This window comes from Melospiza georgiana, chromosome 11, assembly GCF_028018845.1.
Source record: "Melospiza georgiana isolate bMelGeo1 chromosome 11, bMelGeo1.pri, whole genome shotgun sequence".
NCBI classification, from domain to species: Eukaryota; Metazoa; Chordata; class Aves; order Passeriformes; family Passerellidae; genus Melospiza; species Melospiza georgiana.
Genome location: NC_080440.1, coordinates 13,583,684 through 13,609,590, shown reverse-complemented (window position 1 = coordinate 13,609,590; position 25,907 = coordinate 13,583,684). Strand labels below are relative to the sequence as shown.

Here is a 25,907-nt window from a genome sequence, read left to right as displayed (position 1 = left end):
CTCTTATTTATTTGAAGTGAATTTTTGTTTACATCACTAGTGAATGTCTGAGGAAAAGATATATGTATAGAGACATAAATGAAAAAAAAATTATCTATATGTGTATATATGTATCTCCTGTGTGGTGGAGAACGGTGCAGTCTGTTCTCACACCAAAGGATGTTGACATATATGTGTGATTCACTGAAGTATTTCAGGAAATATTATGGACACAAAATACTTTTGTGACCACAGTTCTGCATCAGAAGAATTTTAATTTAAGCTGTAGTACAAGGTTAATGTCTCTTTTCCTGCCCATGCAGAGATACTCAGATCACAGCTCTGCTCTGCCTTTTGTTTGTACAGCACACAGATCACTTCTGAGAGCCAGGCTGATATTGTAACCAGTATTTTAGTGCTTGCCTGTTTTCCCAGAGCTTGTTTCCATCGAGATTCCACTGTACAGCCTGAGGCACAGCTTCTCCCTTTAAGCTCTGTGACTATTGAAGCATTTCAGGGCTGGCTCAGCAGTCTGGCCTCTCCAGCACAGCCCCAAGTGCCACCATCACACACAGAGTTACATTTTCATGGTCCTGAAAATCAACTTCTGTGCTCTACGTGGGGAGATGGAAGCCTGTGCTTCAGAATTCTGTGGCATCTGCATCTTTCAGCTTGGGCTTTTTGCCCTTCACTCCTAGGAAAGCCCTGGGGTGACCATCACATAAACCCTTAAATGCCATTCAGAGGCAGCACCATGCTGGTGCAAATGGACAGACTTGCTCTGAACAGATTCACTTTTGGAAGTTTTTCTTCCCAGGATGATTTACAGTGATGTTTGTTCGAATTAGTTTGAACATGGAAACGTCCACTCCTGCCGTGGAGGTTTGTGAAAGGAATTGATTTCTGTCTTTGAAGAGCCCAGGGTGAAATGTTGATTGGTGTGAGGAAAAGCAAGACGCAGTGGGCAATGCACAAAGAGACCATATCAACTTGTGAAGTCTACAATAATTATCTTTCATCCATGTCTTTTTGGTGAAGAAAATACGTTAGAATCAATTCGTGAATCTAATAATGATATATAAAAATAAAGCACTAATTTTTTAAATTAAATTTTAAAGCATTTATCCAAAAGTATTGGGTCTGGAAAGTTACTCACCAGCTTTCATGACACTAGAGAAGGAGGTTTATACTAATGAACAATGTTTCAGTATTTTCCTTATATGAATTCAGGAAGTTAGGTAAACTTTAAACCCAGTGCTTACACTGATTTCTTTTTAATTTTGACATAATTTATACTGAATACATTTCTCAGCATTTACCTACAAGTATTTCTGACATTTCATCTATGTCTAGCAATATAAAAGAGTGAACTTTCACATCATCTAGCAAGTTATATTTCATAGTACTGCCACTTAATTTAGAATTATATTTTGAGTTCACTGTCATGTTTTTGTGAATTTTGTAATGAAATTTTATTCCCTGCCATAATGTATTTGAGAGGGGAGGAGCCTTAAGAGTTCCCTCCTTCCTGCCCCTGATATTAGACTGTGGTCTGTAAATTCTGCTAGTTGCAGTTTTGGCACTAAGGGAGGATTTTTCTTATCAGATTGGCTGTCTTTGGTCAATACCTATCAGCAGCCCAGTGGTTGGTGAGTTTATAAAATCTCTGCTATCATAAACTGCCAGGTGCCTCAGTAAATTGCTTCTGCATTTTGACATTGTCAGGCCTGGTTCTCTGTTAAGTTACAAAATACACGTATGTTACAGGAAAGAGAATATTTTGTGCATGATCAGGTGAAAATTATTTGCTCCAAATCCTTTTTTCAATTGAGATTAAAAGAAGAAAAAAAACAACCAAACAAAACAAAGCCCAAAAGAAATATATTCCATTGGATTACAGATTGCCAGGTATTTATCCTGATATATTTAGAGAATGAAGTAGAAGCCTTAGTGAAGATAGTGCTTTGTCTTTAGTGTCAGAGTAGACTGAATCAAGACAGAAAATAAAATGTGATGATCAATTATACAGCCTGAAGTTAATCTTCTGCTTTGAAAACTAAAAGAAATAATATAAATTTTAACTTAGAGAAAAGTCTGTCTTAACTGCCTTCCGTCTGTTTTTCTCATCCTGATACTGTGATAGAGCTGCAGTTGTGGAGTTTTTGAAGCACAGGAAGCAATTTTATCAGTGCTTTCCATAACTGCAGAGTTTTTCACTGATGGATGCTGAAGTCCATGAATATTTTCAAGCGTTTCTGTCAACAGGAGATATGGTTTATGTCAACTCGACTAACAAACATAAGGCACACAATATGTTGCGGAGAGTCTCAAACTGTGTAAATCAAGCTGTAAAATCCATTTTAATCCATCCAGTTTTTAAAAATTGGTTAGTGACCATAAAGTACACTTTAAAGTTCAATAATAAGTAAAAAGATAAAAAGTCTTCATTAATAATAGTCTAAATTCATTTTTCCTTAAAAACCACACTAATACTAATTCCATGTCAGTGCATTTGGAATACATTCAAATATTGACAACCATTTTGACTCTGTAACCATGATCACTCTGTGTAAGAATGGATTTATAAAAAAAAGTGATTAAAAAGTATCTTACAGCTCTTAAGACGTATTTGGACTTCACTTATTTTGAGGACAAGATGACTATAAATATTTTCCTATGGATTTAAATTTAATTCTTATCATTGCTCACATTTTCACAATTCAATTAGTTTCCATGTTTTGTTTTTTTTTTACAAGGTTGCAACATTATTTTGCACAAAGTGGCTGTATGTCTTTGTCTTACAGCTTTGCTCATGACATGATTCTTTGCAGCACATGTGCACTGTCTTTTGTGCCTCCCTTTGTCTCTGCCATCTATCATTTCACTGGCTGCTGAAAGTATAGATTTTATCATGTGACTTAAACCTTTGTTTAAAAGCTTTCTGCTAGGATTATTGTTATTGCTGCTGTGGAAAGTTGGCAATCAATTATTTGTGTGTTATTTTATTGTTTTGTGGATTGACTGTGGAGTAGATTGGGTTGGAAGAGATCTTTAAGGGTCATCTACTCTAATTCCCCTGCCAAGAGCAGGGACTTCTTCACTTTGATTGTGGTGCTCAGAGCCTGACCTGGAGTGGCTCCAGGGAGGGGACAGCAACCAACTCTGAGTGACCTGTTCCAGTGCCTCACAACTTCATAACAAACAATTTCTTCCTTATATCTGCTCTGAACCTACCATCTTTTAATTTAAAACCTTTATCTCTTATTCTATTGCAAGATATTTTCTTCCAATTGTTTCCATCCTTTGCTTCTTTCTACCTTTATAATCACCAATATTTTTAAAATTACTTACAAACAATATGAATAGAAGACAACTGTGAGTAATTCTGACCTCAGTGTCTTTCATAGAAAAGACATCAGGTGTAGCCTGTGTTTTTCTGCTTACCTTATTTACTTCTTGAATGCTGAAAACATTGCAAAAGGAGATCTTTGCCTTAGACTTCACAAATATTATTTAAGTTTTGCTTGAACAATTTAGAGACTGGTAAAGAATATTACCTGTGTCAAATGGCATTTCCATTGCATGATGCTCACTGCATGTTAAAAATGAGTTTATGCTCTACAAGTCAATAAATGCAGACTCTAATCAAAAGTTTTGCTTGCATAGGAAAAAAAATCTGCTGCATGTAATAGTGCCTTCTCTAAAAGATATTGAAATTTGATGAACCACAACCATTTTTTGATTAAGTAAGGTTTTTTCAATTTGATACTTAAAAAGAGCTATGAATATCATTCAGTCATACTTTCCTATCAATGCCTTCCAACTGGCTGCCAAAATTGAGATTACCTATTTTCTAGAATATTAGACCCAAAAAAAATCATTTCTCAAGTGATGCAGAAAGATTATAATCTGCAGCTAGCACATATGCAAAACCATTTTCCTGTAAGGTGTGAAATTAAGAAATAAAATCTTGTCTGTCACTGTTGTATATGATTTTATGGACCTTGCTTCTGAGCATTCAACATCCTGGAGCTTTTATTTAAATACTCATGGTCACATACTGTCCTGGACCACTATATTTATGTTTTGAAATCCTTCCCCTGGATTGTTTGTCTTCACTTTTTAAGGTCTCTGGGACAGTGTTTTCACTATCTTCCTAACACTGGACACTGTTTAATTTGAAAGGAGCTTTCTTAGTCCAACAGATTTAATCAAGGTTGCAGAAAATGTCCTATCTTCCCATATTTCTTTGTTTTAACTCTTGTTGCTTGTTGGACAGAGATGTACAGACTTCTCTGCTGCTTCCATCTGGTTTTGCTTAAATTCTGCCTCAAATACGATTCCCAGAATTTACTCAGGCTGCTGCTTTGTTCTTGAAAAGGGCTTTAGCTTCACGGATTTTTTTTTTTTCCCCTCTCAAACCTCTGTCTTTAACAGCAAGCCTTTTGGAACCGTTGGCATGGCCATGCAAGATGTGTAGCATGCTTTATCTTTTCTGTGTTCTAGTCTGTCTCTGGCTGTGGATCTAATCTGTGTGTTTCTAACACATCCTCATCACCGTGGCAACCAGATGTCAGATCCAAGCTATGTGGAAATGTGAATTATTTCCTCTAGAAAGCCCTGCTCTCTGGCTCTCCTGATCCAGCAGCTGTTGCTTAGCTACTCTGAGCTGGGCTTGCCTTTTGACAAATGTGAGCAGTGCATGTTTGTCACTGAACACCATCTCAGGTACAATATTAAGAGAATTTTTGACCTGACGTGCCTCTGTCAATCAGGATGCCACCCCCACTTCCTTGTTGCTTTTAAGGACAAGAAAGTGACAATCCTGGGTTTTTGAAAACTTTAGGAGTGAATATGCATTAATTAAATGGTTGTCTGGCAAAGTAAAAACTGTAACTTTATATGTAGTGAACACGATTGACATTTGACAAGGAATAATAATAGTTTATCTAAATATACATATTCATTTTGTCTACTGTTTTAGAATACTGTAATAATCTGTTTCTCCCCGCTGCTGCATTACACAGACCCTTTGATTTTTCCAGGGTATGTGTTGTGTGAAGAAGAAGGCGGCTTGCTCTTCTGGTTAAGCATTAGAATGCTTGGCTAGAATATAAACTGTTTCAAAACATTGTTTGGCTAAAAACGTACAGAGACATTTTTACACTATACTTTGTTTATTTAGGTGTCTCGCAGCTTTTATTTGGCACATTCCTGAAGGAGTAAATAGTGTTTCAGAATACATAATGGATTTTGTAATGTACTCATCCCAAGATACATTTGTACATCTGCTCAGTGTTTTTATTACTATCTTCAGAGGCTTTATAACCAGCTGAACATTTTCATATCTTGTATGAGTAAAGCTTCCATTTTACTCAAATTGTGCAAACAGTCTTTGGGGCAAGGATTATAAAAGCACAAGAGAAGTAAGGGCCTGTTGATTTGAGAGGATAAGAGGTGGTGGTTTGCCATGGTAGCAGATAAGTGTGCTGTTACATCCAATAATCGCACATTCGTACTCTGTTGATGCTCCCAGGAATGGAGCAGTAGAAGTTTAATTTGTTATAGCCCACTGCAACTGGGATGCATTCTACCTGGTAAAACATTTCTCTCTAAAGGTTTTCGTGCCTCCATTTGCTGAGGCAAGGAGCATGATGTGTTGATAAACACAGGATGACTTTGGAACCTCCTTCAAAGCATTATTTGTTGGTCCCAGCTGCACTGTGCTGTGCCATCAAGTCAGCCTGCTCCTGTAACTCTGTGTCTCTGAATATCTGTGCAGTAGGAATGGAATAGTTTTTGTGAAGTGCTAGTTAACAGGTTTGCATGGTCTTGTGCTTCAAATGGCTTTTCTAAAGACTGGAGGATGGATCTGTCCCCAAGAAATTTCCGTAAGGATGACTTTTTTTTCCAAGGCTATGCCTTGCCTTTGTCATTCATCACTTTGACAATAGCTCTGAATAAAATTGTCCCTTTTGTATGTTGTGCATTAAATATTTTACAGTACAGTTGGCTGGATTCAGCAGCAGTCACATTTGCTTTCTTTTCCCCTGCTTTGCAGTGTGTTCCACTGGCTTCCCCTATTGCTTGTTGTGACACTTTTCCTGGTCTGCCACTTACCAGAGGTTTGAATTTCCTGGCTGCTGATAGCCACTCTTCCATCAGACTGTGCAGAAATTTCTGCTTGCTGTGTGCTCTAACTGGCTCTTTTTTTTGCAGTGTTCATGACTACTTTTGCTTTTGTGATGAAAATTCTATGGATATAAGGCCTCTGTTCAATTTGCTTAATTCCTGAGTTCTCAAAATTTGTTTTTTCTTTTCCACTCAGAAAACCATTTCTATCAGTGGTTTTCCATGTTGTTCACGCTTTCTCTTTACATCATGGCATCTTATAGTTCTGTGATGTTGTATTTTCTTACTATCTTTTAATTTTTCACGGTCCTCAATTTGTATCATGCAGAAGTGTGGAAATGAGTATGTTTCACTGAAAATACAGAAATACCCTATCTGCAGTACCATGAATTAATTTATCAGAATGACTGGCTTTTGGCTTTAGCTCTCAGCTCAAAGCAATTGCTGGGTGGGCAATCCCATCTGTTAGGAGCATGTTAGACACAGGTCTAACTGCCCCTGATACCTGGCTCCTGGGACAACAGCTTTAGTGTAGCAGAATCTTTCTTTTTTGTCCTGGGATGCTCTTGACTTCTGCTCTGAGTTTCTCCTTTAATTTAAAAGAGAAATTAATGTTCTGTTTTCATAGCTGGTTCCTATATGCTGTTTCCAGAGCTTTGCTCTAACCTGCCCATTGTTCAGCCTCCACACTGATTGCTTTTAGCTGTTACATCTGAGAAGTTAAACAAAGTCCAGCCAAGCCAGCATCAAATGGGTGAAATGGGCTCAAATCTCCACTGATTTGTTGCAGGACATTTTCTATAACTCAAGAGAAGGCAAGCCCTTAGGAGACAGAAATGCAACTGTATGCCAGAATGCTGTTAGTGAGGAGTTTGCAGCTGTAATTCCATCTTTCAAATGAGCTAAAGTTAAATCTCAGTCCATCTCATTAATTAAAAAAAAAATAATAAAAAACTCCCCCCTCAAACAAAAAAAGAACACTATCCCCTCCACACCATAAAGCAATACAAAACATCACCTAAATGCACTCATGAAACTCAGCATAAAAATAAACACATCTGGCCATACTCCAGTTCTTCTGCTGCCACTTCAAAGGAGGAGGGTGAAGTTGTCAGGGCAATGTTGGAAGATGAAGGCACTAAATGCTACTCCTTTGCCTTTATGCAGGCACGTACTGGAAACCTTTAGCATCCCATATTCCTGCAAGGAGGGAATGTGATTTCTGACATTGGTGAACAGTTCCCAGCACATGAAGCAAAATGGACAAACACCTTCTTTTATGTCTACAGATGGCCAGATGCTTTGATCTGTGAGCTGATGCATCCACATTACCCTGGAGTCAGAGAGAGGGGAAGAGAGAGAAAAAAGTGAAGGCAGTTGCCAAAACTGGCATCCAGCCCCAGCTCTTGAGTCTGCTGGACCACCCTGAAAAGCATTCATATTAGTGTTGAGTAGTGTAATTATTAGATTGTTGGTATATGTCCCAGCAAAGTATGTGATTTTGTTATTCTTTAAAATATGACCAGACTAAATATGTTGTCAATGTCATAAAAACTAAGCTAATATTGTTGCTATCTCTGAGCCAGAAATGTGCAGGATTTTGCATTCCTTTTGCAGTGCTTGGGCCCTTAGGCTGTGCTTATATTGTTCTGTGGCAGGACAGAGCTGCTCTGCAGTTTAGGGCTGCTGCTGAGGCAGTCAGATACTACAGGAGGGAAGATCATTTCCAATGCCAGCGTCTCTGACAGCTTTCCAGAAAAAAGTAATGATTATATCACAAAAAGAATAGAATAGGGAGAAAAGACTAAGGTTCATTAGAAGCTTTTATTTTCTTGAGAATAAAGCAGAATATGGCAAGAAAGAGAACTTTCTTCATAGTTACTGAGTTCCTCAGTGGTTTCCCTTATTTTCTGCATGCTGCAACAATTGAAATGCAGAATGGGTTGTGTAGGTATTAGTTTTGTTCTATAGGCTTCGCATACTCTGGATTCTGGGGACATTAGAAAAAGTCATTACCTTTGGCTATTGCACATCTTTTAGCCTGTGCCCCTTCCTTGCCTTTGTTCAGTCCTTTTCAGGCCAGCAGGATCTGTGACAGCCCCTTAATTGCTACATGCATTTCTACTGTTCTTTGGCAATCTCATTTCAGTTTCCTGTCACTGTACTTATTTTCCTGGAGGTTGGATTTATGTTAAATGTCAGTAAAAGCAGGTAACATCTACACAAACAATGGTGGAGCAAAATCCCATATAATTGCAAGCCAGCTCATCTAAAAGACAAGGGAAAGGGAATATTTTATCTGCCAGGAAGCAAAAGCAGAAATCATATTTCAAGAACTGTGGTGAAAGCTATTTCCATTTATTATCTTTGAGCCCCATAACATCGCATTGATAATTTTGCATTTATATTAAGCTTTATCTCTTTTTCTTATCCCTCACCAAATTTCTGAATATTCTCACAGATTAATTTACTACCATTGACATTTAACTCTCTGGGGGATGCAGATGATGCTCACCATTTTCAGTAATTGAAAAACTTAAGAATACTGTTTCTGAAGGAAGTACTGAGGGAATTTAAACAGTTTAGTGTAATTACTAAAATTGGAAATTGCCCAGAACAAGTTTAACATACAGGTTATTAGATGATGATTTAATGAGACATATGGTCAGAAATGCAGCTGTATTTGGGATGGTGCATGAGGACAGAGATGCCTCCCTGTAGATGAGTTATAAAGTTCAGAACAAAGAGATCCAGAGTGAAATCCCTCTGGCTGAAGGTGCAGCAGCCAGCAGACACTCATGACTTCCAGGTCTGCTGCTTTGTTCTGTGCCTACATTAGTCCCTACACCACTTTTCCTTGTATTATAAGGATAAAAAGATTGTAGCCCTTTTTGCTTCTTTTATTGAAGTGGTTGGTGCCTAATATGTAACTTGATATATTCTAAGAACAGCCAGCATAACAGACATGCAGGGTGTGGGAAGGCAGGGAATTATCACCAGCTTTCATTTTGAAGGCATACAGTGAGCATAGGTCACATTTTAATTGTGCCCTCTTATTTAAAATGCCTGCTTTATGCACGTTCCAGCTAAAAAAAAATAAGTCTATTAGTTTCAGAGTCACTGGATTAATGTTCAGGAGTTGGATGATTAGTGTTGTCAGCCTAATGCAGAACATGGACTCCACCAGACTCGTTCAGGGAAAATTTCCTGATTTTTATTTCCGTGGAGTTCTCTAATCTGTAATACAGATATATAAACATGTTAAGTGGCTCTTCACAGATGGTCTAAACAAAGTAATCTAAAATATCCATGGATGTTTCAATACGATTTTTAGAAAGTGATCGATATCTGTATTTTGTATATACAAATACATTTTTTTATATGCTACTGGAAAGACTTTGGTTCAGAACATAAGAGGTGAATGACTTAAGTTGAGCCATAACCTTATAGAACTGGAGTGCATATAGAATTCAAAGAAAATTGTCATTGGGTTGGTAGGAGGAAGGTTCTACTCATGAGTGGCATTAGAGCTCTGATTCATTAGGAAAGGGCATGAAAACTTAAGCCCTGAAGAATCCAGGATAGGAGACATCCAATGAATTGATAAAACTGTAAAATACCAAGGTACAATGGGCAGTCTTGGAATGACATCCAAACATAAGTTTCTAAGAAACACTGCAGGTTATTTTAAATATAAATTAATTTAGAATTATTCTGTTTGATTTGTTTGGCTTTTCACTAATCCTGATGACTGCAGGGCATATAAAGAGCCTATAGCCCTCTGGAGGCTTGAGAAATGGTGCTTTCTATTTTCCTCTAAACAGACCTTTCTAGCAGCACCAGGAAAAGTAAAAGAACAAAACCCAAACCCAACCCTCTGAACTTGCTCACTCTTTTCAAAGATGAATTAAACTTATTGCCTTATGTCAGGATTGTGATGCTGAGTCAACAGTGCCACTGCAATTTTTAGTGATTTGGACACTCCATTATACATGAAGTATAGGAGCTTAATCAGAATATCAGTGTTTGAACTGGTACTGGGAAATTCCTGTGGGCTGAGGAATAGAATTCTCATTTTAGTGCTTCACATCTCAGGTAATGTCTAAATGCTGAACAATGGGCTGATATGGGGATGCTGAAATAGAAACATATTTTGCAAGACAATGATAGATCTCAGTCTTGAGAGCTGATTTGTGATGTTTTGGTCACAGCTCATTATTGGGATAACTACAGATTGAGAAACCACTGGACAATGAAGGTTTTGCCAGCTAGGCAGGACTGAATTTAGTGCCCTTGGACCAGTGACATCAGTTTGTTTGACAGGTGTCTGGTGTGGCAGATTTTAAGTGCTTATTTCATCTTTTATTTCATCTTCTAGAGAAAAAAGTAACTGCACTCCATGTGTTTTAAAAATAAGATCTGTTTTGTTGACCTTACTATTTCAGCACTTCTTCTATATAAACCTAAATACTTAGGTGAAAGCAGCATGCAAAGTTGTGTGGCTGAGACATTTCAATTTTTCTGCTGTTTTTTCTTGATGAATGCAGGGGAAGATAACAATTTGCCTTTTTTCCACTCCATTAAAATCACATTTGAAGCAGTCTTCTGAAATCAGTACAGTGACATTATTTTGCAAGCTAATGGCTGCTTTATTTCAAATACTTGAGCAAATGTTACTGTGTATTCATGTATGCACACTTTTGAAAATTAAATAATGCATCTGTGATTTCAGTTCTTCTTTTTTCCTTTCTATTCTGCTGACTTCACATAAGATTGAACTGGGAATATCCTGTATCTTAATTGTTTCTCACCTTTCAAAATTCACAGTTTGAAATCCACTAACTTTCTAAGACAGGTTCATTGATTTCTCATTTCCCACTATTGAACCAAATCTGCAGCTTCAAGACACACTTGAGCAGCCTGGGGTCTTAGGGACTGATGGATGGGGATGTCTTAAACAGAACAGCTTCAGCATCAAGGATTTGCTTTGTAGTTCTCTTTCTAGGGAAATAAAAACTAATTGGGTAATTGTTGTGGAATGTGGGTTCGGTGTTTTCCAAATAACAACGAGTGGTATTTGTAATGAGATGTGTTTTTATGCATATTCAAGGGCAAAATAAAAGGTATTTCACTTTCTGTTCCAACATGAAAACTTTCAAACATTACCAAATTTAATGTTTAAAAAAGTAAAGTGTTGCCATGAGATATTCCATGCATTTAGGGAAGGTACATTGAGTAAATAATCTAAATTAGATGGAGTTATTTATGCTCTCTGCAACAAGCAAGGTGGTGGTTCAAGACAGATGCTCTAAAGAGCAATTTTAACTAATCTAAAAAATAGCACCAAGTCTCTCTGTCCTGTTCTTTAAGTGAATTATTTATTTTGGATCACTTATTTGACACAGGAAACTAAAACCATTTTGCAACAGTTTTCAATCAATAGACTTTTGGGTATTGAATAAGCTGAAGATGGTAGAGTTTATGGGATTCTACTTAACAAAATCACTTTTCATTGTGTGTGTTCTTTATTTTTTTTTCCAGATCCAGCCATTGTAAATGGAGTTTATTGGTCAGAATCTTTAAATAAGGTGTTTGTTGATAACTTTGATCGTGACCCTTCTCTCATCTGGCAGTACTTTGGAAGTGCAAAAGGATTTTTCAGGCAATATCCAGGTAGGAAGAAGAGAAGTCCTTAAAATACAATAAAGAATTCCACGGCTGCATTAAGTATTGTCACTAATTCTGATTGCTACAGATACTTGCAGGTTTGATTTTACTTCATATAGTTTTCAGAGAGATTTCCAATGAAAATCTTGAAATTTTTGATTTTTCTCTACCAATTTATATTTGGAGGTGAAACCCTCATGATAACTCATGTACTCATAAAAATTTCCATTCAGATAAAATATACAGACATATGAAAAATAACTTCTGAACAGGCTGTGAGAAGGAGAGCAAAAGGATTAGAACCTTCATATAGTGCTAAGCTTGAATTCTGTGCTCTATCAGTGCACACAGTAAGTCTTCATCATTATTTGTTTTATTTTTAAACTTCCACTTAACCTGGCAGATTTACACTAGAGAGTTTTAAAAACTTGTTTAAAAGTTTATTTTCACACCACTTGCAATAAAATGCAATCACATCACTTGTATTATTTCTATAGAAATAGATTAAAACCTATATTGTTGCCTATTAAGTTTTATGTTTAATCCTCTACAAAATTTGCCACATTATAACAAACTATGAGGTTAAATAAACTGATTCTCAGCTTCTGTAACTTTGAATCAGGCTCACAGTGGGTATTGTTCCTTTGGCTAATGTGGTTTAGCAACCCATGTTTAAGTCTTGAGTTTAGGCAAGTTCACTATAAGCCTGTATGTCTGAAAGTGGCTGAGAGTAATGGCTACTACTTCTCTGTTAGTTTTAGATTATATTTCAGTTCCCAAGCTCCATGATATTTCAAATATTAGTTCCTATTACCAAGGACCTTATTCTTGTTTTGTGCTAGATAATGAGCGTAAAAAGCAGGAAGAGTTCCCCTGACATTTTTTAACATATTTTTTCTGACCCAAAATCAGGAGATGTTACCTCTTCATAGTGATGTGAGTGAAAATTCAGAGGATGACCTGTGAGTGAAGCAGGCAGTGTAAGGGCAGCTGCTGGAGCCAGCCATGAGTCAGAAGTGCTCAAGGTCTGGAAAGGACTTGGCAAGATGTGATAAAGCTTGCCAGCACCAAAGACCAAGAATGGCAAGAATTTTGTGAAAATAGTTCAATGAACATTGTAGACCTGAAGAGTTTTCACCTTACAGTTGGCTAAAAAGGAGTGAGGAAAAAAAAGAAAAAATCTGGTTGCCCTATTTTAGGAACTTTGCTTCCCTACAGTATTTCCTATGTTATGATGGCACTGCCTGTTAGATTAAAGTATGAAACTGCTACTTAGCCCCAATACCACAGACAGATTTTTCACAGGTACTGTGAAAATTTAATTTAATATTTTATCTCTTTTTTTTAAACAGGAATTAAATGGGAACCTGATGAGAATGGAGTCATTGCATTTGACTGCAGAAACAGAAAGTGGTAGGCAATTGATGACTGCCAGTGTTTAAGAAATTGGAAATGATGAAAAATTCAGTATTTAAAAGAAGTTTTGTCTTTCACCTCAGGTACATCCAGGCAGCAACTTCTCCAAAAGATGTGGTAATTTTAGTGGATGTCAGTGGCAGTATGAAAGGGCTTCGCCTGACTATTGCCAAACAGACAGTTTCATCTATTTTGGATACCCTTGGAGATGATGACTTCTTCAATATAATTGCTGTGAGTGTCTCAGGATTATTTTTTTTTAAACTATTTTTCTTCCATCATTTCTTGCTATCTGTCATGTTTTACTTCACTCAAGCCACTTGAAAAATGTTGCAGACAGGTGATGGCTGACATCTGAACCCACTGGCCAGAAACATTTGTTTTTTCAGTATGAGATTCTTTAAGTGTCAGAGATTTGGGCTGTTTGTCTGTGACTTGCAATCTGAAACCCCTCAAAGAAGTAGCCTTCAGTCTGGGGTTGTAAAGAATAGTTATATCTAATTTTTTTTTTAGTTTGTTTAAACTTTGCATATTACCTTAACTTTTAACTTCAGGGTGTGTCTGCCTTCCCCCCTGCTTTTCCCCCTCAGCTTCTGCAGTACAGTGCAAAATGGGCAAAATGTAAGAATTATTAGATTAAGATTTTAGCTTTTTCTAAGGCTTGCATGGCATGACGAAATACCAGCATAACTCCTCAATGTTCATGTTCTGTTCTGAAATGTGTGTCTGGGTAAGTTGTGTAGATGGTTGTTGGTGTTTACCAGCAATAAGAAATCAGATCCTCAGTAGCTCCTCCTGTGTAAAAGTGAGTTTTCCCTGGTAAAGGTGCAATTTTCAAAGCTGTGACAAGAGGCTGATTTTACTGTACTTAAGAGTAATGGGATTAATCTTGTGGGTAAGGATGACTTCAACAAATCCAAAACTGACATCAGAACTATGATTTGCAGGGGAGGGAGGGGAGGAGAAATTGGTTGTTACATAAATTTTTGTTTACTGATATTCTCTTGCTAATACTTTGTAAAAAAAGGGTTTTCTCCAATTTGTAAATGTCTTCAACTTCTTAAACATAAGGACGATTTTGGCCTTTTTGTTTTCTTGCACAAGTCCTTTGTGTACTAAATTAAATGAACCCAGAGACACAAGTGTAAATCATTGAAATTGTACAGAAAATGAAGTATATGTGCATAAAGTATATGTACACATACTGTATTTTTAACACATAGCCAGCAGTTCAGACTGTCATATTAATCTCTTTGCATGATAATTGCATAATTAGCAGAAACTCATGTAGTATAAAGATATAATTACATACTCTATCAAAAAAAGATTTACTGTCCTTTAAAAAAATGTGATTAACTGCAATCTAAATAATTTCTGTAAGTTAAAAGAGTGTTTCAACTAGAGTAATTACTAAGATGCCTGACCAGCCATTTTTTGGTGTATGATCCGTGTTTCTCAGTAGTTGTAACAGTCACTGTGAATTATGTAGGAAGAAAAAAGAAAAGTTGGTTTTTTTGGTGAAAATTTTACTTTGGGAAAATCAAAAGGCTCGTCTATTAAAAAAAAAAATAAGTAAAAGCATGTGTAACTTGAATCCAAACTAATGATTTTGCCTAAGAAGGACAGTGGAAATATTGTGTAAAAACTTTTTAAAAGCAAGTATGAAGAAGCTAATCATCACTTTTTCCAATTTAAAGTTCATTTGAAAATGAACTGAGCTGTGTGTAAAACACCACGGAGTCACGGAATTTTGTACATAACTTATTGTCAAATTACCCAAGCTTCTCAACACTGACTTTGTGCTGAGAAAAGGAACGAATCAGCCACTTGAGCCTTTCCTCCCGGCATCCCAGGCTGAAATTGTGCCCAACCCCTCCGTGGGACCATTCCCAGCACTGCCCTGCAGCCTCTCCCCTTCAGGGTGAGGTGTGAGCCAAGGGCTGATTTCCAGCAGCAGCAGCAGCAGCTCTGTCCCTGCAGCTTCTTCCCGTCCCTCCTCACTGTCCCTTCCCTCTCATTGCTGTCCCTTCAGCTGGGTCACCCCTGTCCCTGGTGTGTCCCCACCTCAGCCTGGCTCCCTCAGGGGTGTCCTCACCCAGCCGTGGGTCACCCACAGTCTGTGGTGTCCTGCAGCACACCCCTAGACCACGGCATTTTCCCAGCTGTGTTTCCAGATGTTCCCAGCTGCCGACGGCTCTTTGCAGCCCCCAGGCTGCTGTGCCTCCATGTGGGCTCCTTACAGTGTCTCCAGCCCCAGCTGGGGATGGCTGTGAGAGCACAGGGCCCTTTCTGGCCCTCTCCCACACTGCAGCCCTCCTGCCATGCGTCAGAAATTCTGAATTTCTAGCAAGAAGCCTATTTATTATGCTAATTACAGCATTTGTTTGAGATAATTCATTCCCCTGTAGGTTCTGTCCTCTCTAGACCCTCTTTTAGGACAGATATGTGTGTGTTTAAATAAGTAGAAACAGCAATGGAGAATGTGTTTTTATGCTACCAAGATCAGCTGCTTAATTTCATTAGGATGTTGATGTGCAAATATGAACTTGAAGATGATCATTGCAGTGACAGAGGCACCACAGAAATGTAGGAGACCAAGGAGAGCATGATAGGAGTGGTGGTGAGGGGGTAAAGAGCTGTCCTGCTGCCTTGGGATTCTGCAGCAAGAGTTTGTAGGGAGTTGTTTTATACTAAGGGAATAATAGAATATGCTGAGGTAGAAGGGACCCATCAGCCTCATCATGCCCAACTCCTGGCCCTGCACAGGACACCCCAAGAATGCCACCATGAGCCTGAGAGCATTGTCCAAACATTCCTTGGACTCTGCCAGGCTTGGTGCTGTCACCACTCCCCTGGGGAGCCTATTCCGCTCTTCAACCACCCTCTGGGTGAAAAACCCTTTCCTAATATAATCTAAACCTCCCTTAACTTCTTCTTGCTGTCTCCCAAGGCAAATAAATAACAGTGTAAAAAACCAAAAAAATTGCTTGAAAATAGAACAAACTAGCAAGAGAGACCTGTGCTGTGGAGAAGGGAGTGGGCTTTAAATGAGGAATGGCACAGGTAGGCTGGGCTGAACCATGAACTGCTTTCAAAATGTGCCGTGTGAAAGACACAGTGAGGGGACACAGCAGAGCCAGCCACTGGGATTTATGTTATCTGCAGAAATTGCTTCCGAGGCATTGCTTTGACCAAGTGCCAGCAGGGCAAATGAAATTTGTCAAGAACAGAGATGTTCCAGCGATCAAAACACGAGACAACAAAGCCCACACAAGAGGCTGCTTGGTGTGAAAGCCCTGAAAATCCCATACAGCTTTTATCTACAGCAAACGTTTGAGTGAGATTGCATCTTACTCTTTGTAATTCAGGCACAGCCTGCTGATGTGACAGCAGTTTCATTTGAAGGTAGGGTACACATATGTCAGTCCAAGAAATCCCCTCTGCAGGAGCAGATCCCCTCTGTCTCCAGAGCTGTCCAGCTGTGCAGTGTGTGCAGAAATGGATCTGCTGTGCCCTGGTGGTGGAGACTGAACCTTCACACAGCTGAGCCTTGCTCAGACCGACCTCTCTGAGAGGCCACTCCAAATTGGTGCTCTGTGACATCCTGGGCATCTGGAAGTCTCAGAAAAATGACCAAGTACCCCCCTCTCTCCCCAGCCCAAAATCTGAGGTGGAATAAGAGCTTTATTAGCGTGGGAAATCTGGACAAACTCTCTGTACTCACTATATAAAGCAAAATTTTGAACTTGAATGACCATGACTGTCAGGATGGCTTTATTAAGCACAGCGATTAACAGAATGAATACCTGCATGTATTTCTGCATACATATATATATATATATATATATAAATGTATATATATATATATCAGAAAGCAGGATTCACTGCAGGTCTTGCCAGAAAATAAACATAAAAGGATAATGTTAAAGATCATTTTAGCTTTCATGGGTAGGTTGCTGCAATATCCATCTGAAATTGATGGACTAGATGATTGAATTGCAGAAAAAAAAATATTGAAACACAAGAGCGATTTTGTGCTGCCTATGTTAAAATTTAAGGTCAGTTCACTGGTGCATGAACAGAGATATCTGCAGCAACAAGAGAAAAGGCATGTTTTTCCAATTCACTTTGAAGTATAATTCCAAGTCAAGCATTAAATTAACAACATTATCATAAAACGAGTACTAATTTTGTCAAATGCTGAAATTTTAAAAATGCTTTTATACAAACTCTACACTGAATTAGCAAAATATTAACTGAGCCAAGAATGTCAAATTAACTTTGCTGCTTTAGACACACCCTTTTAGCAAAATTGATTAGAATAAAAGTAGTTTTTAATTCAAAGCACAGTAGTATAGCTCCCAGTATTAATATGTAGAATTTTCCAATATAAATAGTCTCTCTTTTTTTTTTTTTTATTTCTACAGAAGAGACCATGGATAAATTTACTTTTCAGCCTGCCTAAATAATCAGATTCTGATGTGTGAGCTGGCTGACAAAGAGAGGCAGCCAAAAGGCACCTCCATATGAAGCCTCCAAGCAGTGGCCTGTGCTTGTGTGCCACTTGTTTGGCACAGTAAACTATGGAAACACCAATTCCTTTGGTTCCTTTTCTGGACTGGCTTCTTAGGCTGGGCTGAATTGCATAGCTGAATATACTTTAATATAATTTGAAACTTTTATCTGTGTATTCTTGCACAACAAAATGGAAATTTAATTTATTTCTGTGGACCTTGTGCCAGGCAGTTTAAATGTGACAGAGAAGAAATATGGAAAATGCTAAGGAAGATGTATACCATTTGTGCAGATGTGCTAAAACTATATATATCTATATATATCTATCTATATATATGGATAGATATAAAATTTTTAGAATATGAATAGTATCTTATTATAGAATGTAGGCCCACAGCTCTCTAAATAATTATATGTTTCTCTTAGTCCACATTTTAGCCTGCTTACATTTTTATGCCTATTGTGCACAGAAATAAGAAGAGGGACAAAATAATGTGAAGCAATAAGACAGATAACTATAACAACGTAAATAAAATAGTAAATATCAGTGTAATTACATGTTTAAATTACAAGAGTAATCCAGGGTTTTTGAAGAGGAGCTTAGAAAGGAAGGTAATTAATTTTTACCTCCCTTCCCTCAGCAAAACCCAGGCTAGGCTATTCCAGGCTATTGTGCAGGTATCAGCTCTCCCAGCTGCTGCTGCTACTACAGTAATGTGCAAAGATGTCACATGCCAGGGCATGGAGCACTGGGATGTGTAACACAGGGAAATGTGAGAAAACACCATGATGCAAGAGCTCTTGAAAAGCCAAATGCAGGCTTTCACTGAGGTAAATTAACCAGACATCTTTACTGGGCATTGCTGGGGAAGTCAGCAGTTGAGAATCAGATCAGGAACGTTGGCCAGTTGCAGACACTGTGCCTGGTGTGATACAAAGATAAATATGTGTGCTCTTGTAGTTTCAGCTACATAGACAAAACTAAGAACAGGCTGAACTGGAAAGTATCTTGATTAAAGAACATATTGAGAAAAACCTGTGTATGACCAGAAAAAAGCTTGGGAGTAGGGGCTGGTGCACCAGAGTGTCACAGATTTTCAGTATCTTATTTTTTACAATAGAATGGAGTATGGTCTTGACTTTGGACTATAATAAGAGATGCTGTGTAGATTTGGCATTATTATTTTGCAATGACCCTCAGGAGATAGATTGGCAAGCAGTCTGAAGAGAGAAACTACAGGGGAAAGTACATCATTTATCAGATCAATAAACTGTTATGAGGCTGAGATGCACATGGGACACTCTCAGTGACCCTGAACTGTTCTAGAAGCCTTTGCCTTGTACTCTGTATTACCTATGGAACAACAGAAAGTCCATACACTCTCACACATTGAAATAACATTGATGGCAATAAAACAACTAGGAAGCATGCAAATCTGCTGCAGAAATTACATGTATATATATCATTAAAGTATTTTTTGCTTGTTTCTGTGTAACCAGTTCCTATGCTGATGCTGATATAAATCATGTGTCTATCCAGCAACAAACAGCAAGTTACTCTGGGTTAATATTCCCTTATAGCTGAGGACAGAGGCTGGCACAGTGCCTCCATGCAGTTCACTTTAAATACTCTTCCCTGTGCAGGGGCAATTACTGGTGATGAATGTGGTGAGCAGAGCACTGCTGGAGTGAATGGTGACGACAGGTGTCCCCAGGGGAGCAGATTCCAGGGATCTGAGCTGCGGAGAGCAGTGGTGTTAAACTGAAGGGAGGGGAGCAAATCTGGAGCTACAGGCAGAGAGAGACAGTGAGAATTCACAGCGACAGAGACAGTGAGAATTCACAGTGACAGAGACCCCTGCCTAAGCAGCTTTTTGTTACCAGTCAGTCATTGGAGGGCTCTCTTTATTCCCACTGAGGTGGAGGAAGAAGGGAGTAAATGCTCACATTAATCTAATGAAATGTTTTCCCTGATTGTTTTTGTGTTGTTTATTGTGGATGTTCTGATTCACTTAATCCTTTATGAAAGGATGAAACCACCTAAAGCCTAGATGCAAAGACCTTACTACTGTTTGATCTGCGGTAACTTACAAATTTATCTACTTCTAAAAGAGAAGAAATTAGCAGAAGAAGGAATTCAGTTAAGGCTCTATCTAGAAAATTTTTTGTTGGGGGTACTGCTTTATTAATTTGACCTGTGTTGGAAGGTTTAAAAGATTGAAACAAGTTCAAATTTCAATTAATCATTCATTACAAGTTCTACTGACTGCAGATGAGTTTTCATTTTTTTTTCATGCTTAGGCTGCTTCTGAATGTATGACTAGGCTATGTAGCTTCCCTGCTCCTTGTGAGAAAAACAGATAATTCCTTCAAGATCTGTCCCATATTCATGACTTTGTGTATAATAAACATCTCTGCTTGACTGAAATTTTGAAAATTGTCAGTCATTTATAGGATTGATTCAATTTACAGATTTTTTTGGTGTAGTTATTCCAGTATTAACCTTTTAAAATGTTAGACAGCGCCATAAATATTTTCAGGATTTTCTTATATCTAGAAAAGAATTATGAGTTAATTATGAGCTCAGTTTGTGATGTATCAAACATGATCTCTTAATTTTATCCAGATTTCAATTTGAGGGATATTTTGCCAACTAGTGTATATAGTACCCTTAAGTCCACCTGAGTTTTGGCATCCATTCAATGCTCCTTTAGAAGTATAAACCTCTGAAAATTAAGAATCATGCAAAAGGAAAAGAAATACCTCAGCCAGTTTTTTAAAATGAACAAAATCCTTTTGTTCTTGCTTTCTGTGCATATTTCATTCACTGTGGTTCTAAGTCATTAAATTGACTTGTATCTTCCAAGCTTTTAATTAAATTTTTCATCATACTTTGTATTTCCCTCTGTAGTATAATGAAGAACTCCACTATGTAGAGCCGTGCCTGAATGGAACATTAGTTCAAGCAGACAGAGCCAACAAAGAGGTAAGAAATGAAAGTAACAAAGCAGTGGAGAGCTGGGATGCAGTGGGTGACAATGTGCTATAATGATCTTTTCCTACTACAATACGTTCCATTATTAAAATTTATTAATTATTCTGCTCATGCCATTTCAAAGAGTTTTTTGTGACTCCGCAGAAAGAAAGAAATAATCTCCTAGTCAATTTGGTTGAATAAACTTAATGAGAAATTGCAGGAGTCACTGAGAATATACTGTTAATAAAGTTTGGTAATTATTTTAAGTAAAATATTTCAACTACTTTAAATTGAACTATCATTCTGTTAACAAAATTTACTGAGGAAGAGATTGCATTCTTAACTCAAAGTAACACTATAGTTGAAGCAAAACCACTAAACAAATCTGATCTGTTACAGGAATTAGAGAACACAGCTCTGAAAACACCCTCTGGAGTGTGGCACTGCTGGGTCTCTCTATGTTTACCAAGACAAAATGATTTTTGACGTTGTCATGCTGATCTTTACTCCATTGTGTTACTCCCAAGAGTTCTTTTCATTTTATCTATTTCCTACAGAAATTATTCTTCATGGGCTTCTCCTTTTATATATTTGATATTTACCACTGTAGATATCTAAATATCATTTGGTTGCTATGTGGGCATGAATTGTTAATAATTTAATGTGAAGTCCCTCATTTTTGAATTGTGATGCAGCTTTTTAAATGAGCACTTTGTTGTGGGTACATCAAATGAGCCACATGAAATCTGTGCAAGTTCTAGATGCAGACCTAAAGATTCAAATGTATTGCCCAGATGTCCTGTCTGGAATTAATCCTACAGTTAACCTTTCCATCATTCTGCAAATGATCAAAATGCAGATTACCCACACCCATATGTTACTTAATATCAGATTTATTTTAATTTAATTGATCAAAAAGATTTTATGCCACCCAGATGATGCCCAGATTTTAAGAACAGAGCTCAGTTTTTCAAAATAACTAAGTAAGAGTTCATATTTTGTTTTTCAGAGCAAATGTTGATATAATTTCTGATTAGGGGGATTGTTTATTTATTTATTTAGAGAATAACTTTGTCCTTTGTCTATAAACTGAATAATATATGCAAGACTTGGGGACATAATTAAATATGAATTTTTTTATAGTTGGTTATATTTCTAAGGTAGTTCTTGTTCTTTCCTTGCAAGGCCAAAGCTAAAAAAAAAAAAAATACTGGGATAGGTAGCATGTAATAGTTGGGTGCATTTGTGTATACCATGACTTTACCAATATTCATTTCTTTCTTACATGTGACCTTATATGTTCTTATATCATTTTTCTAGACACTGTAATGAAGTTAAAAATTCATTTGCCTAAACACTGTAAGGCACAAAAGTTCCATTGTCCCCAGTATAGCTCAGAGGACAAAGTAGAGATTGTCCAAGGAGGTGGGCAGCCACTTAATCCTACATGAGTAATTCAGTTATCATGCTCCTGAACCCAGCTAAAAACAGCTTTCTGAAATACCTGATACTGCTGTAAGATGTGATACTGAGTGATTTGACTGTACTGACACAGCAAATTTACCTGGGGGTCTCATCAAGAACTCACTGAATTAACTGGAGAAGTTTCTCTTGAATTCAGAGCTCTTTGGTCAGGCCCATAGAAACAAGATGTCCTCACATGTTGTTCATGTGCACATTCCAAAATTGGTCCAGAGCTATCAGAGTTATTAGCTGTGTTTTGGAACTCATCAAAAGTATTCAATTATTTGGGTTTTACCTTTTATTTCTGTGAGTCTCATACATACACCAGACTACTTCTGTAGGGATTTTTGGGTTCTTTTTTTTTTTGGGTGTAATTGCCATTGGTCCATTGAATTATCATAGAAAAAGTAGATAAAATTACACTTTCTCAACCAGTCTTACAAGGTAAATACTCCTTTGCAGGTTCACTGGTAATAATAATAACAACTCTTTCTTTTCTTTTGTTTATTAAATGATGAAAAACCCAAGAAAAATATCAAGGCAAACATTGTGTTTTGTAGCTTTTCCAAGCAGTCATTATCAGCATGTGAACATGTTTCTGTACTGGCAAAGTAGAGCAGGAGATTGACAGGCAATGTTTTGATATAATTGTTTCAGTTTGCATATGTCTACATCTGCCTGATTTTTTTTTTTAATTTCAATCTAGGTCTGAAAATGTAGCTATGTATTTGGTTCAGAACTTTCTATCCTTCATTTTTATGTCAAATATTCTTCTCAATTGAATGGATGCAATGATGATCACATCTGTTAGTATAAACTTTACTAGCACCAAAAGAAATACAAGTATTTTCAAAAAGTCAGAACAATTTTTCTTTAGCTGGCAAATATCTATTCTCAGATGATAACTTTAGATGGAAACAATTAAAATTTTCTGTGATGGTATTTCATATTGCAATAGTCTTGTCTTATGTGGGAAGAGGAGATGTATGATGCTGATGATTGCAGGGACTGAATTTTTAACAGTTCACTTTTATGCTACTATTAAACTTTTGTGTTACTATCCATAGTCCTGACCTCTCTTAAGACACATATCACTTAATGCAGCACTGTGGCTGGAAACATGCATAGAACCAAATAAACCAAATAGTTTTACCAAACTATTAGATTATGCTGAATAAACTTGAATTCTTACCTTTTTTTTTTTTTTAATGAAATTCATAATACATGAATTTCAACATAAAAAATTCCCATTAAATGACCCATAAGGGAAAAATCCCCCTGTGCCATATACCCTAATTATTGTTAACTGCATCTTGCCAGGTTCATCTGACACCACTTGTACCAAATACAGGCAGTTCTTAGAAGCAGAGATAAGAAATTACTCTGAAATGTTTGGAGCTTTTAGTCTCACGAGGAAGGCAGCTGTCTCAATAACTCCAAATAAAAATTGCTCTCACAGGATCAGTACCCCAGTCTATATTTGTCTTGAAACTATTTATTGAAGAACTACTTTGCTGTCTTCCTCCAAGGCTCAGATGTTTTCAGATGGAATCTCTCCACTCTGAGGATGTCACTTAAAGATGCTGAATGGTGTTCTTTGAATCTTGTTTAATCTCTCAACTTTAACAAAACAAAGAAACAGACTCTGGAAGAATAGCTGTCCTTATCACTGGCACTTCATTTGTGGAGAGCTGATGGACAAACCAGGTTCTCAGCAGGATAAATTAAATTATTCTGACTTGGGGCAGCCGGGCCAGGGCTGGGTGTGGGGAGAGAGCAAATCCTCCTTTGAAGGGAGGACTGAATGTGGAGTTTGCTCCTTCTGGAAGGTTCTGTGGTGCCAGCACAGCCAGCCCTGCTCCTGCCAAGCCCTTCCCTGCTCAGCCTTGGCTGCCCACGGTCCAGGCGTGAGGGGATCCTGGCTTTGGGCTGCAGCCAGAGCCTCTTCTGCTCCATCCCCAGCCTGGCCAGGGAAAACCAGACCTGGGAGCTTCTCCAGGAATGGAAGGGTTTGTTTGTGGGCTGCAGGAAAGAGCTTCAGGCTCAGGCCTTAGAGCAGCCTGGGAAATGAGTGCTCCTCCTTAGTGGTGTTGGTGCTGAATATTCAGTGGATTAGGGGTAGCAAATAAACATAAGCTCCTTCACATTCAGGGATGGGTTGCAGGAACTCTTACCCATAATTTTCAGGAATGTAACAGGCTTCCACAGAGCCTGACTTTCAGAAAATTCAATTAGTCTTAGTAAAGAAAAAAAAAAAAATCTGTCTGGTTTATACATTTTCTCATGAAACACTGTCACTCTTGATCCCCTCCCCACCTTTCCTCTTTCTGGGATGGAAACAGTATTGCAAACACAGTGTTCATTCCACACATTGGCTCTAGAACACTTACCATTATTTTCTGGACCACAGCAGTAAAGGAAAACTTACCTAGAAGAAAAAAAATCCACTCTCATTAAAGAATGAAAAATCATTTAAAGCATTGTAGCTCTCTTATGTCCACTCTGGTGATATTTTCCCTTCAGTAATGGATTTTAGTTTCCGGTTGCAAGCACCAGGGAAGATACTACAAAGCCAACTTCAGTTCCACCTCCCTCCTTCAATTTTTCTCTGTCTTTCAGGTAAGAACATATACCTGACATTGGAGTAAATCTGTACAAAGTGCACACAGAGGAAGGAAACTGCATTTCTCTCTGAATGACATCCTGATTATTATTGATGAAGCATTCTTTTCCTCTAGAATATGCAGTCTTTAGTCCATTTACATCTCTACTTAAGAGTTAAGACTCAACTGGAATATCTGAACTGAACTCTCTTCTCACAGCTATATCAGTAAGGGGTGAAAAGTTAGACTTCTTAATTTATATGATAATGGAGCTCAAGTTAGCCTAAGATTCTTGATCCTGCATTGTTTTGTTAAGTAAAGAGAGCAGCCAGAAAAGAAAATATAGCATCAGTACTTTTACCTTCGCAACGTTCAGCCTGAGTAAATGAATGTTTTGAAGACTGGTACAAATTTCATAGTGATTGGTGTAGCAAAAGCAGGAATGTTTTTTGAACAAGCCTAATCCATAGGGTTACTTGATCAAGACCACTCCTTTCTTAAAGCATTAATAAATGTCTTCTATATTACAGTAGACTTTTGAGGGACATCAAATACATTTATTACCATTAAGAATTTTAACGTTTAACACACCTGTGCATTTTTGTGATGGGAAAAGAACAAAGGTTGGAGAAAAAAATTGTTTTCAGCCCTGAATCTCCAGCATGTAATGTGCGTTTCTTTGAGAAAGTGTGAAGATACTTTGAAAGAAATAAGGGTTTAAGCATCTAGACCTCTTCCCTGCCAGCTTAAAAAACAGCCAAGTAACACAGACTTGAGTAGTAAATCTTCATTTAACTTTAGTTTTTCTTACTGCTGGCAACAACCTGCAAGGAGGTGATGCTAGTTTAATTTTTATAATCTTAAAGTTTAGGAACTTCCCCAGGTTTTGAGCAGGTTGTTCTATTACTTTTCTGCAAAACTGCTGGTTCTGTAAGTGCTTGTGGTGTGCAGCTTTGAGAGCAACCTGGAATTTCTGTCAGGTACACTTCAGAAGGCATTTTTCTTTTCAGAAACCTTATTAAATGGATTTTCCTTCATGTATTTGTAAAAGACAAAGTTACAACTTCAAATATGTTTGTGTTTTGATATGACAGTGATGTAAATGGTGTTAATGTATTTTCCACCAGTTTCCCTAAGAAACACACAGGGATCCC

At 37.6% G+C, this 25,907-nt stretch overlaps 1 protein-coding gene across 1 annotated transcript in view; it reads left to right on the top strand.

The window, feature by feature from the left end:
• The window catches only part of CACNA2D3 (calcium voltage-gated channel auxiliary subunit alpha2delta 3), a 382,632-nt gene that overhangs the window by 158,644 nt on the left and 198,081 nt on the right, over nt 1–25,907 (top strand). The window contains exons 6-9 of the mRNA XM_058032041.1: nt 11,653–11,784; nt 13,131–13,191; nt 13,278–13,428; nt 20,621–20,695. Coding sequence (XP_057888024.1) covers nt 11,653–11,784; nt 13,131–13,191; nt 13,278–13,428; nt 20,621–20,695 — 419 coding nt within the window. The remainder of the gene's footprint in view (nt 1–11,652; nt 11,785–13,130; nt 13,192–13,277; nt 13,429–20,620; nt 20,696–25,907) is intronic.